Source organism: Myxocyprinus asiaticus, chromosome 35 (assembly GCF_019703515.2).
Source record: "Myxocyprinus asiaticus isolate MX2 ecotype Aquarium Trade chromosome 35, UBuf_Myxa_2, whole genome shotgun sequence".
Classification (NCBI taxonomy): Eukaryota; Metazoa; Chordata; class Actinopteri; order Cypriniformes; family Catostomidae; genus Myxocyprinus; species Myxocyprinus asiaticus.
The window spans coordinates 18,660,746-18,675,990 of record NC_059378.1 but is presented as its reverse complement, the minus strand read 5'-3'; the positions used below and the strand labels follow the sequence as shown (position 1 = coordinate 18,675,990).

Here is a 15,245-nt window from a genome sequence, read left to right as displayed (position 1 = left end):
TTATCAATACATCTTTGTAGATAGAATCCACTTGATGCTTGAGGCGCCATTATCGGCACTATCTGTGAGCTCTGGCAAGGTTATCGCTGCAAGCAGGTCATAATGCATGGCACTTTCCTTTATTATGATGTTCTAGGTTCCTCTTTTATATAGATCGTAACATTTAAGTGATCCCTGTATCGATAGAAGACTGATGTCTGACAGATCGCGCTTGGACAGTCCCATTGATCTTAGTCTCCTCCCTGATTGTCCGTAGATCAGTCCTCTACTAGAAATGATTACCGGTAGATGGGTTATCAGGGTCTTTGTTTCAGTGCATGATGTAATTGCCGCGTTATTGTCTGGTGAGCCATATTTTGCGATCTTTAGTTTATAGCTCTCATCCATCCTATAGCCTGCAACTATTGACACGTCCATGATTGTTATTATACTTTTGTCGATCATGATGTCTGGCTTTATGAAGCTGGCCTTGGTGGGTATGACCGGTTCTATCCATGTCTGGTCTGTTTTGTCTCTAAGGAGTTTTGATATCAACTTAACTACCCTGTTATGCCTGGCACATCGTGCGTCGTGTGTAATTTCGCAGATGTGTAGTATATGATTCAATGTCTCCTTGGTGTGACATGCCCCTCGACATCGTGTCTCGTCAATATCCTTCTTCCTTCCTCTTGCCTCTCGTGCTTTCGTATGTAGTATTCCTCCGCGAAGTTGGATTCCCCGTAGATGAAGGCGTGGAAAGACGTTGCCTGGTTTCTCCAGCCAGTGGAAGCTTGCCTTATCCACCTCTGCTAACATCAGATCTCTCCCATCTACCGAGGCCTTTAGTAATTTGGTCCACTCCTCCTTTGCTTCCTTGGTTGTACATACTAATTCTTGGACAATTTTGCAAGGGATGTTAATTCTGCACAGAATTTTCTTGAATGAATGTTATTGTTTGATAGAAGTTTTTTGAATCTGTGTTTCTGTGACAGTGGAATTGAAGTCCCAAAATGTGGAATTCCCAATCCTCCAGTTGTTATGGGTGTATAAAGAAAGCCGAGGGGTGTATCCGTGGGTAGGCGTAACCACTTTCTCACTGCTTTCCGTATCATTCCATCCATCTTGGCAATAGTATTTCTATGAGCATATCCAATCACTATTTCGTGTGTTAGCTAGTTAGGTCGTGTTAGAAATTCCAACCGTTGGTATGGTTTCAGTGGTGCTGAGGTTACTTCACGCAGCATTCTCTGTGAGTTTGCTTAGGAACGATCTTTCCCTTCCAGCCAAACTTGATATTTTTGTTTGTCTATTGTTGTCATCAGTGGTATTACTCCGTCCTTGGTATTATAGAAGTGCGGAAGCAGTACCACATGTTTCCGTCTTCCGTCTTTGGCTATTGTCATCGCGGCGGATTTTTTTAACATTCAACGACAGTCCTGCCTTTTCCAGGGCCTCACACAGGCAGTTGAGCTTGTCCTGTAGTTGCTGTGGATGTTCTGCCAGCAAAATCAGGTCATCGGCATAGGCCATGGCTGCCACTAGCTGTTCTCCAATCTCTATTCCAATTTCTGGGGTTGCCTTCTGTACAATGTCTCCCATCGTCAGTATAAAAAGAATTGGGGAGATTGGGTCCCCTTGCCTCACCCCTCTTCCACATGTCGTGGTCAGTTCTCCGATGTAGTTCTGAGTGACTGTAGAGGTGAGCCGTGTATCTTAAAAGGGGTGGTGGCCTTCCAGCACCTTCCGCCGATTGGAGTATCGCTCTATGTGAGACTGTGTAGAAAGCCTTTACCAAATCCAGGAATATTGCAGCCATCGGACGGATTTCCTCATGAGTACACCTTATAAGTGCATGGATAAGTGCTGAAGCTTCCAGACAGCCATCCCTCTGTAGAAATGCATACTGGAGCGGAGAGAATTTGATGTGGTCACGCATTCTTCTGGCCAGGATTTTGTGGAGGGCCCAGGCTAGCACGGATGATACGGCAATTGGCCTGAAGACACCTGGGTTCAACGGGCACTCTACTTTTGGTATAAATGTGACTCTAGCGCATGGCAGTGTTGTAGGCAGAGCTTCTGTTGCTAAAATGAGATTGAATAGTCCTGCCACTGAGGGCTGGTGCCATCTTAGTATGTGCTGTGATGTTACTCTGTCCATTCCCCGCACTGAGTGTCCCATAGTACGTAGTGCTTCCGTGACCACCTCTGCTTCAATTGGGGCTACCAATTCCCATTTCCTCTCCCCCACTGCCGATGTTGTGCCATCCTCGCTACTCGTTATTGTTTGGTAAACCTTGGCCCAGTACTCCTCCATTCCATCAATTCCACTGTCCAATCCTCTGTAAGCCTCCCTCCATCGGCCTTGCAAGATCGTACGTGCTGCATCTTTCTTCGAGTCTGTACAGATTCTGGACGTTTGCGTATCTTGCTCGCCGTATTTGCTTATATGACGTCAGTTTCCTGTCTTGAATTTTTATTGACTTTTTTGGTTTCCACTTAAGGGGAATAAGATGTTGTACATGCTTTTGTAACCTTTCTGCTCCCTGAGCGATGGTGATATGACCTTCAAGCAAGTCTTTTGCCATTCCCTTCAGTTCGTCACTTCCTATATTCGGATCATCCAAGTTCTCCATTGCCTTTGTTAGCATCGTTTCTCTCCATGACCCTTCCTGTTCTTTGCCTTGTGTAGATGTTATCACACTTGTCGTGGGCAAGGTTGTTGTCTGTGACCCCTTCATGCTTTCCTCATTTAGCGATCTTTCAGCTATAGAGATATTGTCTTGATGTTGTTGCCTAGATGTAGGTTCAAGGGTTACTGCCTCTGTTGTTATTGGTGGTTTCCAGCCGAGCGTTTGTAGTCTCTTTCTTATGGACTCAGTAGATCTTCCTGTTATTATCTCGCTCAGGCTACGTGCCAAGTCTTTTTTCAACATTCCTTCTGCCCACGTCTTATCGGCATACTTTCGAAGGTCTTTGTCTTCCTGTTCTTCCCATATCTTAACCCTGACACCTCGCTTCTCATTCTTCCTCTCTCTTCTAAGAGTTGGAGATATTGATACTTCCTGCAATGGGATTGTTGGCGTTACTGCAGAGGAGGATGACTGGCCTAGATCTTCTTCCAGCAGAGGGGGTGTCCATTTTAAAGTTTGTAGTCTCTTCTTGATGCATCAGTTGAACGGTGGGGGAGAGTTAGGTGTAATGTCCTCAGGTGATCCTTTTTAAGCATGGACTCCCTCCATTCCTCATTAGCCACTCTAATTAGCTGTTCATTCTCAGGCGTCGACCACATCTTCCTTTTCTTGATCAGTAGTTGTACCCTCTCCTCAGGGTGCCAATGGTGTCTGTGCATATCGCGACTTCTCAAGGAAGGAAAGGTTTTCGCACAGTCGTTTGCAGGTAATCGATGTCTTAGAGGTAATCCTTTTGTTCAAAGTACTCACGCCAGCCCTTGCCAGAGCTTCAAGGCTGCTGCTTCCCTGGCTTCCAGAGGGCCAAGTTTTCCATTTTCATTTTTAGTGTCTGTAACCACCAGATCTCCCCAGGTGGGTGGTTGGCCCACATGGGGGTGGCCCGGATCTTAGTTCAGGTGGGACGGCGAATATAACACCGGATTTCCCCACCCTATCCAGCGGTTGCCCCGAGGAGGCGCCCAGACCATGTAACAGTCATAGTTACTCCCGCCTAAGGCTAATTGGAGTCAACTGGAGGTGTACCTGTGGATGAACTTTAAGGCCTACCTTCAAACTCAGTGCATCTTTGCTTGACATCATGGGAAAATCAAAAGAAATCAGCCAAGACCTCAGAAAAATAATTGTGGACCTCCACAAATTTGGTTCATCCTTGGGAGCAATTTCCAAAAGCCTAAAGGTACCACGTTCATCTGTACAAACAATAGTACGCAAGTATAAACACCATGGGACGACGCAGCAATCATACCGCTCAGGAAGGAGATGCATTCCGTCTTTTAGAAATGAATGTAGTTTGGTGCAAAAAGTGCTAATCAATCCCAAAACAACAGCAAAGGACCTTGTGAAAATGCTGGAGGAAACAGGTAGACAAGTATCTATATCCACAGTAATACAAGTTCTATATTGACATAACCTGTAAGGCTGCTCAGCAAGGAAGAAGCCACTGCTCCAAAACTGCAATAAAAAAGCCAGACTACAGTTTGCAAGTGCACATCGGGACAAAGATCTTACTTTTTGGAGAAATTTCCTCTGATATGATGAAACAAAAATTTAACTGTTTGGCCATAATGACCATCGTTGTGTTTGGAGGAAAAAGGGTGAGGCTTGCAAGCCGAAGATCACCATCCCAACCGTGAAGCATGGGGGTGGCAGCATCATGTTGTGGGGGTGCTTTGCTGCAGGAGGGACTGGTGCACTTCACAAAATAGATGGCATCATAAGCAAGTAAAATGATGTGGATATATTAAAGCAGCATCTCAAGACATCAGCCAGGAAGTTAAAGCTCGGTCGCAAATGGGTCTTCCAAAATGGACAATGACCCCATGCATACCTCCAAAGTTGTGGCAAAATGGCTTAAGGACAACAAAGTCAAGGTATTGGAGTGGCCATCACAAAGCCCTGACCTCAATACGATTGAAAATTTGTGGGCAGAACTGAAAAAGCGTGTGCGAGCAAGGAGGCCTACAAACCTGGCACCAGTTCTGTCTGGAGGAATGTGCCAAAATGTGACTCGCCTCAATCCGAGTAGCGGAGGATGAATCTCAGTTGCCTCTACGTCTGAGACCATCGATCCATGCATTTTATCACCTGGCCTGTTGAGCGTGTTACCGTGGAGACATAGTGCATGTGGAGGCTTCACACTATTCTACGCAGTATCCACGCACCCCACCGAGAGCGAGAACCACATTATAGCAACCATGAGGAGGTTACCCCATGTGACTCTACCCTCCCTAGCAAATGGGCCAATTTGGTTGCTTAGGCTGGAGCCACTCAGCACAACCTGGATTCGAACTCGCGACTCCAGGGGTGGTGGTCAGCATCTTTACTCACTGAGCTACCCGGGCCCCTGACATTTCACATTCTTAAAATAAAGTAGTGATCCTAACTGACCTAAGACAGGGAATTTTTTCTACAATTAAATGTCAGGAAATGTGAAAACTGAGTTTAAATGTATTTGGCTAAGGTGTATGTAAACTTCTGACTTCAACTGTTTGTAGTTGTTCTAAATAGTTTTAAAAGGTCTTTGGTATGTCCTCAACTAGGCCTGTCGCGATTATTAAAATAATCATCTGATAGTGGTTATTTAATCTAACCTTGATTATTTGAGATAACCGCGATTATCGTCCACTTCAAATTCCAATCACATTTTACTATCCAATAAAGGGAATTATAAGCAAATATAGAACGAGATGACAGAATGAAGGGACATATTTTCAAATACACACAGAATCTCAAAGATCTTCCTTCATGCCAAACTAAGGGCTCATACGTTTTAGAGTGCCTTAAAATAACTTGTGACAGAGAAGAGTTTCAGAAATATTTTACTTATATTGTATAATTTCATATATTATTGTATTACATTACATTCTATTATAACAGCTATTCGTGTTGGCTGGGTTCCAGAAACAACTGTGTAAATAGACCAAGACTATAGATGACCAAAATAAGAGACGTATTTTAAATATTTGGAAATATTTTGATATTTAATATATTATTTTTTCATGTCATTCTACCCCTGTGCAATATTTTCCAAGTTTTTAAAGGATACTTCTTTAATTATATGATTCCAAGTTATATACACCGATCAGCCACAACATTAAAACCACCTGCCCAATATTATGTAGGTCCCCCTCATGTCGCCAAAACAGCGCCAACCCGCATCTCAGAATAGCATTCTGAGAAGCTATTCTTCCCACTACAATTGTACAGTGTGGTTATCGGAGTTACCATAGACTTTGTCAGTTCGAACCAGTCTGGCCATTCTCTGTTGACCTCTCTCATCAACAAGGCATTTCCATCCACAGAACTGACGCTCACTGGATGTTTTGGCACCATTTGGAGTAAATTCTAGTGATTGTTGCGCGTGAAAATCCCAGGAGATCAGCAGTTACAGAGATCCTCAAACCAGCCCGTCAATGATCCATGTGATTATCTAATCAGCTAATCGTGTGGCAGCAGTGCAGTGCATAAAATCATGCAGATATGGGTCAGAATGGGGAAAAATGTGATCTCAGTGATTTGGACCGTGGCATGATTGCTGGTGCCAGATGGGCTGGTTTGAATATTTCTGTAACTGCTGATCTCCTGGGGTTTTCACGCACAACAGTCTCTAGAATTTACTCCGAGTGGTGCCAAAAACAAAAAACATCCAGTGGGCAGCAGTTCTGTGGATGGAATGGCCTTGTTGATGAGGGAGGTCAACAGGTAATGGCCAGACTGGTTCTAACTGACAAAGTCTACGGTAACTCGGATAACGCTCTGTACAATTGTGGTGAGAAGAACAGCATCTCAGAATGCTATTCTGAGATGCGGGTTGGCGCTATTTTGGCGGCAAGAGGGGGACCAACACAATATAAGGCAGGTGGTTTTAATGTTGTGGCTGATCGGTGTATGAACAAATTACTTCTTAAAGTGTATGTGTGCTTCATACACCTTAATTAGTCATTTGAAAGAATAACAGTTTATGACAATTAATCATCATAATCATGAAAAGCCTAAAGCGGACAATTAATCATCATAATTGCAATTATTTATTTGACAACTAATCGTCAGCCAAATTTCATAATCGCGACAACCCCTATCCACAACGTGCAATTAGGCAGAATTAAGTAATGTTATTTTAAACCAGTCACCAGCATTTAAAAATAAAGTTCTCAAAGGGTATTTTGTTTCTTGAACTGTTTTTAATCCCTGAAACAAATTTTTTTTTATTTATACTATTTTGATTAAAAAAAATTGCAACAATTATGGATTGAGATTGGAACTGAAAATTGGATGACCTGTAGACAATGTTTCTTACCTTAGCGCCTCCCACGCTAATGATGCGATACACACTCCTGCCGGCATCATAGAAGAAGGAAACGGTGACGGCATGTTTGCTGCCTGGTATCCAATTTCGTTTAGTGGCCGGGTCAATTTGGAAGACATGCGCCTTCAAGCTGAAAAGTGGCTGCTCCCTTTGAGGAAAAATATTCATAAATTGTGCATTATTTAATTATTAACAAGGAGGACATTAGATTCATTATTCTTGGCTGATATTCTATAAGAAGTGTGATTAGAGAAACAAAAGAGCTTGTAATGAGAGCGAGAACAACCAATACAAGGTCAAAAAATGAGGGACATTACAGCCAGATCTGATTAAGAGGTGGCACAGCTGTCCTAAAAAGCTGAGAAAAGGCCCTGTCTGGACTGTCTGCCACATCCTCTTCTCACCAAATTAACATAAGATGATTATGGACACCTTATTACCCAAAGATGTTTTTCTCTGACATGCGACAATAGCCTAGACTGTTCAACACTAAAAGGGACACAGAAGGCCATAGCAGTGCCTTAAGTTCAGGTCTGGTAACCAAAAGGTTGATAGTTCGAGCCCTGCATGGGCCGATCCATAAGTTATCACTACTGTATTTCGTTCCATGTCATTCCAAGCCCATATGAATTTCTTTCTTATGTAGAAGACAAAAGCATGTGTTTTAATGAATATCTTGTGATCTGTTTCAAAACCTTGTGAGCTGCTTCCGGAGGCAGAATTTTAAGACAATTCTCACTCTAGATCTGCGCGCTATGCTCTGCAAATGTGTCAAGTGCTAGGAAGTATTAACAAGCTTCTCTCAAAAATGAGCCAAGGAGACTGAGGATTTCACAATTTATAGTGAATAAGGACTTAAATTTCTCACCCAAATCCGACCATATTGCTTAAGAAGACATGGATTAAACTAGGGATGTCAAAAGTGCCGGTACTTTGGAACCAAAAAGTCGATACTAACAGAGCTCGACATTAAGCATTGTCAAATGCTTTTCCTTCGGAAATGTAAAAAAGTTACTTATCTGGAGAGAAAAAAGGACACGCAAATAATAGTTACATGCTCAATTAACGTAAAAGTTTCTGTTGTGTGTTTTTTAAAATTACGACAAATGCCAAACCTAATATTACTGCACACCTATGCAATTAACTCAATTCTCTGTGACAGAAATGTAAACTGCACTAGGTAGGGGAGGAGGCTATTGTCATATTGTAGTTATATTATTTTACGTACGGTAGTCAAATAAAGAAAAACCACCAATGCCATCATTTACAGCTGGGGTGCTCACAGTTCTAAGTAATCTACTTTTTCCATCATGTTATTGCAGCAAAATCTACCATGCAATATATACATTGTAACAATACTAGTGGTGCACCAATCAGGAAATTTGAAGCAGATACCGATCAATGATTTTTTTAACACCAAGATCGGCCGATACCGATCCCGATTTTCTTTAAAGTGCCTTTGCAACACTTTTGCAAATTGTATGCTGCAGTTATGTTTATACCCCACAGAGTAAAATTACATAACATTAATTGTGAATTGCTAACATTTATTTGTATTGAAAACAGTTATGTTGTAACTATCAAAGGTCATTGTGACATACTGGCAACATCAATTAAAGGTGCACACACTTTTTTCCTTGTTAAAAAAAGTTTAACTCCTAAAGACATTGTAATTTAGCAATATATGTAGGAAATCATGAGCACTCACACTAAAATGAAGACACCAGTCATATCAGTAACCTTATAAAAGCCGTTTTATTCTACATGGAGAGGGTCCGCACATGGGGGCTGCCATGTTAGAATCACATGACCAGCCGAATACTACTCGCTTAATTTCAGTAACCACCCTGTTATTTGACACTTCCACTCATTGATTAAAGTGATCATGTCTGACTGTGAATACAAAATTTCTACAATGGCATCTGAAACAGAAAACTATTGATTTTAAATGATGCTGCACCCAAGCTGCTAGGTGTCAGTGTAAGTCCAAGATGACAAAAGTTACTGAGTGCACCTTTAATGTCTTGAAATTGCATATAATATGTTGCATTTTTTTGTTTGTTACATGTTTATTGTTTACTTGCATAATTTGTACTATTTACAAGTATTAACACTGATATGTAGAACACATGCTAAATTGGTACTGTTTCTTTAAGATAAGTGCATATAATGAGAGAGGACATGCTTGATTTCTGTGCTAATAACTTCTCTACTACACTAAATCACTGGTGAGTGAAATCTGAACATTTACCAGCCAAAAAAGAGCATCACATTAAATAGGGACACAAAATAAGGGAAGTCCATATTTCTATTCCTCTAATTCATTACATACAGTCCATTTACACTACCAACTTATGTACACGCTGTTGCTGTTTATATCGCTGGTGCTTAAGGGAATGGACTATTTAACAGGACACAGACGCTGCAATAACCGGAGAAGAACTTCCAAATTAAATTGCACTTGACCCAGCCGATTAGCGCTTTGCACGTGCTATTTAGGAAAACTCACTTGCGCCTAGATTTGGCGCATGCTTGCACGAAAATATCAAAACTTCAAGGCATAGCACTGCACTAAGCGCTCTTAAAAAAAGAGCCCCATGTCCATTTTGGAGCTTGAAAGTTATGGACCCCACTTGCGTTGTGTGGATAAAACACACAAATCCTTCAAAATATCTTTCTTTGTGTTCCACAGAAGAACGCATGCATAGAGTTTGAGACAGCATAAGGGTATTCACCATGCCCTTTGAAATCAATGGATTCCCAGTAGTGTTTTTTTCTCCCAATTTGGAATGCCCAATTCCCAATGCGCTTTTAAGTCCTCGTGGTTGCGTAGTGATTTGCCTCAGTCCGGGTGGCGGAGGACGAATCTCAGTTGCCTCCGCATCTGAGACAGTCAACCCACGCATCTTATCACATGGCTTGTTGAGCGCGTTGCTCCACGTTATCCACCGCGGCAACCACGCTCAACTCACTCAACTCGGTGCCCCACCGAGAATGAACAACATTATAGCGATCACGAGGAGGTTACCCCATGTGACTCTACCCTCCCTAGCAACCGGGCCAATTTGGTTGCTTAGGAGGCCTGGCTGGAGTCACTCAGCATGCCCTGGGTTTCGAACTAGCGAACTCCAGGGGTGGTAGCCAGCGTCTTTACCACTGAGCTACCCAGGCCCCCGGATTCCCAGTAGTGGTACCAAAATACAGTAGTCAGTACAGACACCACTGAAATTTCACGGTTCTCGATACCAATTTCGATACCACAGCAAAAATATGCTAATATGACATTGTGCTATTGAACACACCAGTTTAGTTATTTTTAATTATTTACTAATTATTTTAATAATTACAGTTTAATTTCATCATCAAAATGGTGTCTAATCAATAAATTCTTAACTTTTAACATGTGAAAACAGAACTTAACATGTCATTGCAATTTTTGTTTGCCAAACTTTTATTCAACAGCTGTCTTGCTTGTGATATTTTGATTAATTATTATTATTATTATTATTATTATTATTATTACAGTGAATATTAAATTTTACTATACAGTTGTAGTATATTTTTATTCCATTTCTTCAATTTCAGGCATTTAGATTTTATTTTGAATCGTGCTTTTATTTTGACAAGTGTTTTTTCCGGATGCTTCACTTTTCCTGATAAACAGTTCTCAACATGGCCCAGTGTAATCATTGAAGACTTTTAAGTCACGTCTGAAATCTCATCTCTTTACACTGGCCTTCGAGTCTGACAAATGAAATGTAGGACACAGTTTTGGAGTGCTTGTATTTTAGGATTACTGGTGTATGTGGTAATTTTGAAATGTTATGTTTTAAATTTTATTACTGTGAAGCACTTTGGTCAGCTCTATTGTTTTAAATGAGATATAAAGCTGAGCTGAAATTAAAGCGCAAATGCTGTGATTTTAATTATATAAATATATATTTTACATGTGCTGCATGGTTCACAATGGATAAGTGCTCTGCTCTGTGATCTCATACAACGTGAATAGGGCTGCAACTAATGATTATTTCGATAATCGATTAATCTAATGATTATTAGAATGATTATTTGACTGTTTGGCGATTATTGTGATGATTAATCATTAGCTCTTAAACAATTATTCAGCTTGTGCCCCGACTTAAAAGGTTGTATTAAACATGCTTAATAACAATAAAGAGGACAAAATCATCTTTTAAAAATACCTCAATATGACATTCACTGAATTAAAGGGAAAAAAATCCTTAAGTTTAATTCAGTAAAGCAATTCACTGCAAAAAAATCCTATTGTTATCAAGCGTTGTCTTGTTTTCCATTTAAAATTGTCTAAAAATCCTTAAAACAACATATATTTACTTGAGAAGATATTTAGACTTGTTTTAAGAGAATGTATCTCAATATAAGTGTATGATGTATTTAAAAGTGTTTTTTTTTTATTTGGTTATACTTCTGCGAGCGCAGTAAAGACAAAATATACTTATATTCAAGATCTATTCTCTAAAAGCAAGTCTAAATATCTTATATGCTGCTTCTCCGGTGAATGCATTTTTTTTTTTTTTTTTTTTTTAAAGGATTTAAATATTTTAAAATATTTGTATTTTTAATATTATATTCAACATTCTCAGATTTAAAAAAAATTTATTCTGCAGTATAGCTGCTAAAGAAAATGTATGTTGTTTTAGATATTTATATTGGAAAACAAAAACAAATCAAAAACGTATTTTGTTGCAGTGTATAATGGGGCGAAGACTACCCTCTCACCTTTCTGTTCACTTCAATCCATCTTTAACTCACATAAAAACAAACTCTCTTATCAATAAAGCTGCATATTGCCAATTTTCTTCACGATAAGAAATGCACAGTGACACATATATTATGATTCAATAAATCACGAGTCATCACGTTATATTCTAGCTGCAGCAAGCGCGTGCGCTCAAGGGACGAATGTCCCTGTGCCAGAGTGTGCATCAGCCAGGTGCAGTTTCAATCACCCCCCCTTAGATCGGGACACTTCACGCAACTCATTGAAGAGACGCTGACCGCAGAGAGAAATGCCATTTTCAGAGTTTGTAGTTATTTTCATGATCTGCTTCCTTATTATTTGAGCTTTAATAAAGCTATAATGCATTGAACATAACTGCATTAAAGATGTAACGCCAGGGTGTTTCCTTTAAAGATGCTCGACACACAAGTTTTATTTCAGCGGAGTGGCAGCTGCCTTTTGTTCCACAACGAAAGTGCTTCTGTATTTACTTATTTTGTATTTTTACATTATAATTCCCTCGTACTTTGTGATCTACATCACCTGAAGCTGTTTGGAAACTTTAGAGTGCATCTGGACTGTGAGCTGCGTAATTCTTCCTTTCCTCAGTCAGGCGCGAACTGCAGTGCTGCTCTTGTGTGCAATCATTAAAGTTTAATGTGAGCTCATGTTACATTAAATGAAATCAAACGACTATTCGACAAAGAAAATTTCTGTCGACAATTTTTTCGTCAACGTTGTTGATAACTTCAGCTAATCGTTTTGACCCTAAACGTGAATGATTCTCAATGTCTGTGGAGTTTCTAGTGGATGAGTGGTCGGATTTAAAGTACACAGCTCATCCACAGTAAGACTGCAGCCTTTAGTCGTTTAATTAATCACACTAGGACATGTCATGATTTTAATTCGATTAATTGTCCATTTCAGTGTACAAGGAATAACAAAGGACGCATTCAAAATAAGCCTGTGAGCGTTTTAAAGTTGTCGCATATCAGTCATCCTGCGCGCTGGTACCAGATAGAGTTGGTTCTTGGTACTACCCGTACTGCAGAAACACTGGTATCGTTACATTTTTTTTTTTATTTTAGTATCGACTTGGTACCGAAGTACCGGTACTTTTGACAACACTAATCCTCAGTATTCTGACATAGTATAAACTCTAATATGTAGGTGCCCCATGTCCTTTTGACCCTCTCTCTGGCGGCAAGGAAACCACTGCCAGAAAGCAAGTAATGGTGTAATGCTAATGGAAAGTCAGCAAGTGAGTACATCTAATAATTTCTCATTGAATTTCACTCATCAGTCCAAGAAGGAGCTCAGATTCATATCAGACTTTGCACTGGCACATCACCCCTCTCTACGCAATGCTGAAGGTCACATCTGTGTCATCACTTCAAAACGAACTCTGGGTCCATCATTCTTTCCTGCATTAAACCTCCAGAGGCCAAAGTGACATTTTGGTAATGCTTAATCACTCTGGCATTCTGGCAAGGTTACCTGGGATAGAACAACTCAGGACAGAGCATTGCAGGTGCACTATGGAGAAACTGTTGATAAAGCACTTCTTTTGCACAGCTGTGTTATATAAAAAGGTCTTCATTCCAACTTCTACAGTAACTCCATGGCACATCCAAGGTATTCATTCATTCATTCACTAGACTAACACTTGTTTACTCTCAAATCCAATGTTAAAAGTATGGTTCACAAAAAAATTAAAATTCTGCCATGATTTACTCATCCTCATGCTATTCCAAACTAGGGCTGTGTTGATACAATCGAATAGATATATCACGATAATTTTTCTCATGATATTGTATCGATACATAGATCCATACATCGTGATATTTTCAGTGCAGTCAGAGACGCTTCTATGAGGCACGAAACTGATCCTGCAGGATTCACGGTTTCTCTCACAGACATGCTGGACCTCTCTCAATATTGATTTTCTACTTAATCTTCATTTGTACGATCTCAATGTAAATTCTTAAAATGCCAAGATCGCTCTTTCTTTCTATCTGCAATCCCCTACAATCATATGTGCATAAATACTTCCCATATGCTAGAAAAACTGCCTGTGATTAGCCACTGGCTGGTAAATTTTTTATAATTCACTCACCAGTTTTTGAGCGGTGCAGTGGTGAAGAAGTTTAGCACCGAGATATTTCAATATTTATTGATGGAATACATGGACTATATTTAAAAAAATGCTAAAATGTCAACAAAATGATGAAAAACTAATGATAAAATAATAGTTTTTAAATTAATATGTCCATAATTTAACAAGTTAGAAGGTCCCCTGTATAATGAATAACAGCATTAGCTGAATGATAATTTCTTACTGATAATTTCATACTGTAAGCAAAATGAATATTATAACTGAAATATATCCAAATTAATTATTTAATATAAGCGAAATTGTAATCTAATCATAATATTGTGATGTATCACGATATATATTTCGAATCGTGACATGTGTATTGCAATACGTATCGTGAGGTGGATGCCGATACCCAGCCCCATTCCAAACCTGTATGACCTTCTCTTTTCATGCCATTCATGTGGACCATTGCACTTTTGTAGTCCATTTCAGAGCTCCAGAGGGGAAGATTATCAGTGAAAATCGACATAAATTTTAGTTTTTCAGACCTCAACACAAAGTTAGTGTATGTCTTCAGAAGACTTGGAATATAACACAATGTTTGGACTACTTAAATATGCATTTATTGAGCTTTTTGTCATTTTCTATCTGGACAGTCTGAGCACCCATTCACATTCTTAAATAGAAAAGAACTGCTAGGATATTCTTCAAAAACTTCACCTTTAGTGTTCCACTGAAGAGAGAAATATAGATTCAGAACAACATGGAGAGTAAATACTGTAACATATATTTTTTTATTATTATTGTTTTTGGGTGAACAATTCCTTTAAACAAGACTCCATAACATCTTTGTATGCCTCTAAGATGACAGACCCGATCAAATCCTGCAAAAAATGAAACTAGGAGCTGCAGAATGTCTGTCCACACCACATAATAATAACAATGAATAGCTAACCGACAAGTCTTTCTACATCCTAAGGAAAAGTCACCTGCGGGGTAATAGCACACTGTTCTAAAATTTCTCTGAACCAAATACCAGGAACCAGTTCTCTGGACTCTCTGAACCAAATACCAGGAAATCTCCATTAGCAACTAAATGTATTTACAGAGTGCCATTTGAGCCCATCTGAATACAGCAAATCTCAATTAACTTTTCTCGCCTGCACGGAAAAGGAGGATTTGAATCCATGTCAACAAAGCCAGCCTGTCAAGCACCTTTAAACTGGCATGTTTAAACCTTTTACTCATATGAAACGAAAATGTTCTGATGTTATTATGAGATGTCTTTTTCCTCAATATCTGTGACAAAATGCAATATGAGTCAAACAAGATTGCAATGAAAAGCTGACCTTTTAATTTTACCTGAAAGTAATACTATTCCGGGTTCAATACAAGTTAAAGGGATAGTTCACT

At 39.7% G+C, this 15,245-nt stretch overlaps 1 protein-coding gene across 2 annotated transcripts in view; it reads right to left on the bottom strand.

Annotated features, from left to right (window-relative positions):
- The window catches only part of LOC127426564 (homer protein homolog 3-like), a 49,218-nt gene that overhangs the window by 30,672 nt on the left and 3,301 nt on the right, over nt 1–15,245 (bottom strand). The window contains exon 2 of one of the 2 annotated variants that reach the window (XM_051673455.1): nt 6,967–7,123. The exons of the other annotated variant lie outside the window; for it this stretch is intronic. Within the exon in view, the coding sequence (XP_051529415.1) occupies nt 6,967–7,123 (157 nt within the window). The remainder of the gene's footprint in view (nt 1–6,966; nt 7,124–15,245) is intronic. 2 annotated transcript variants of the gene reach the window in all.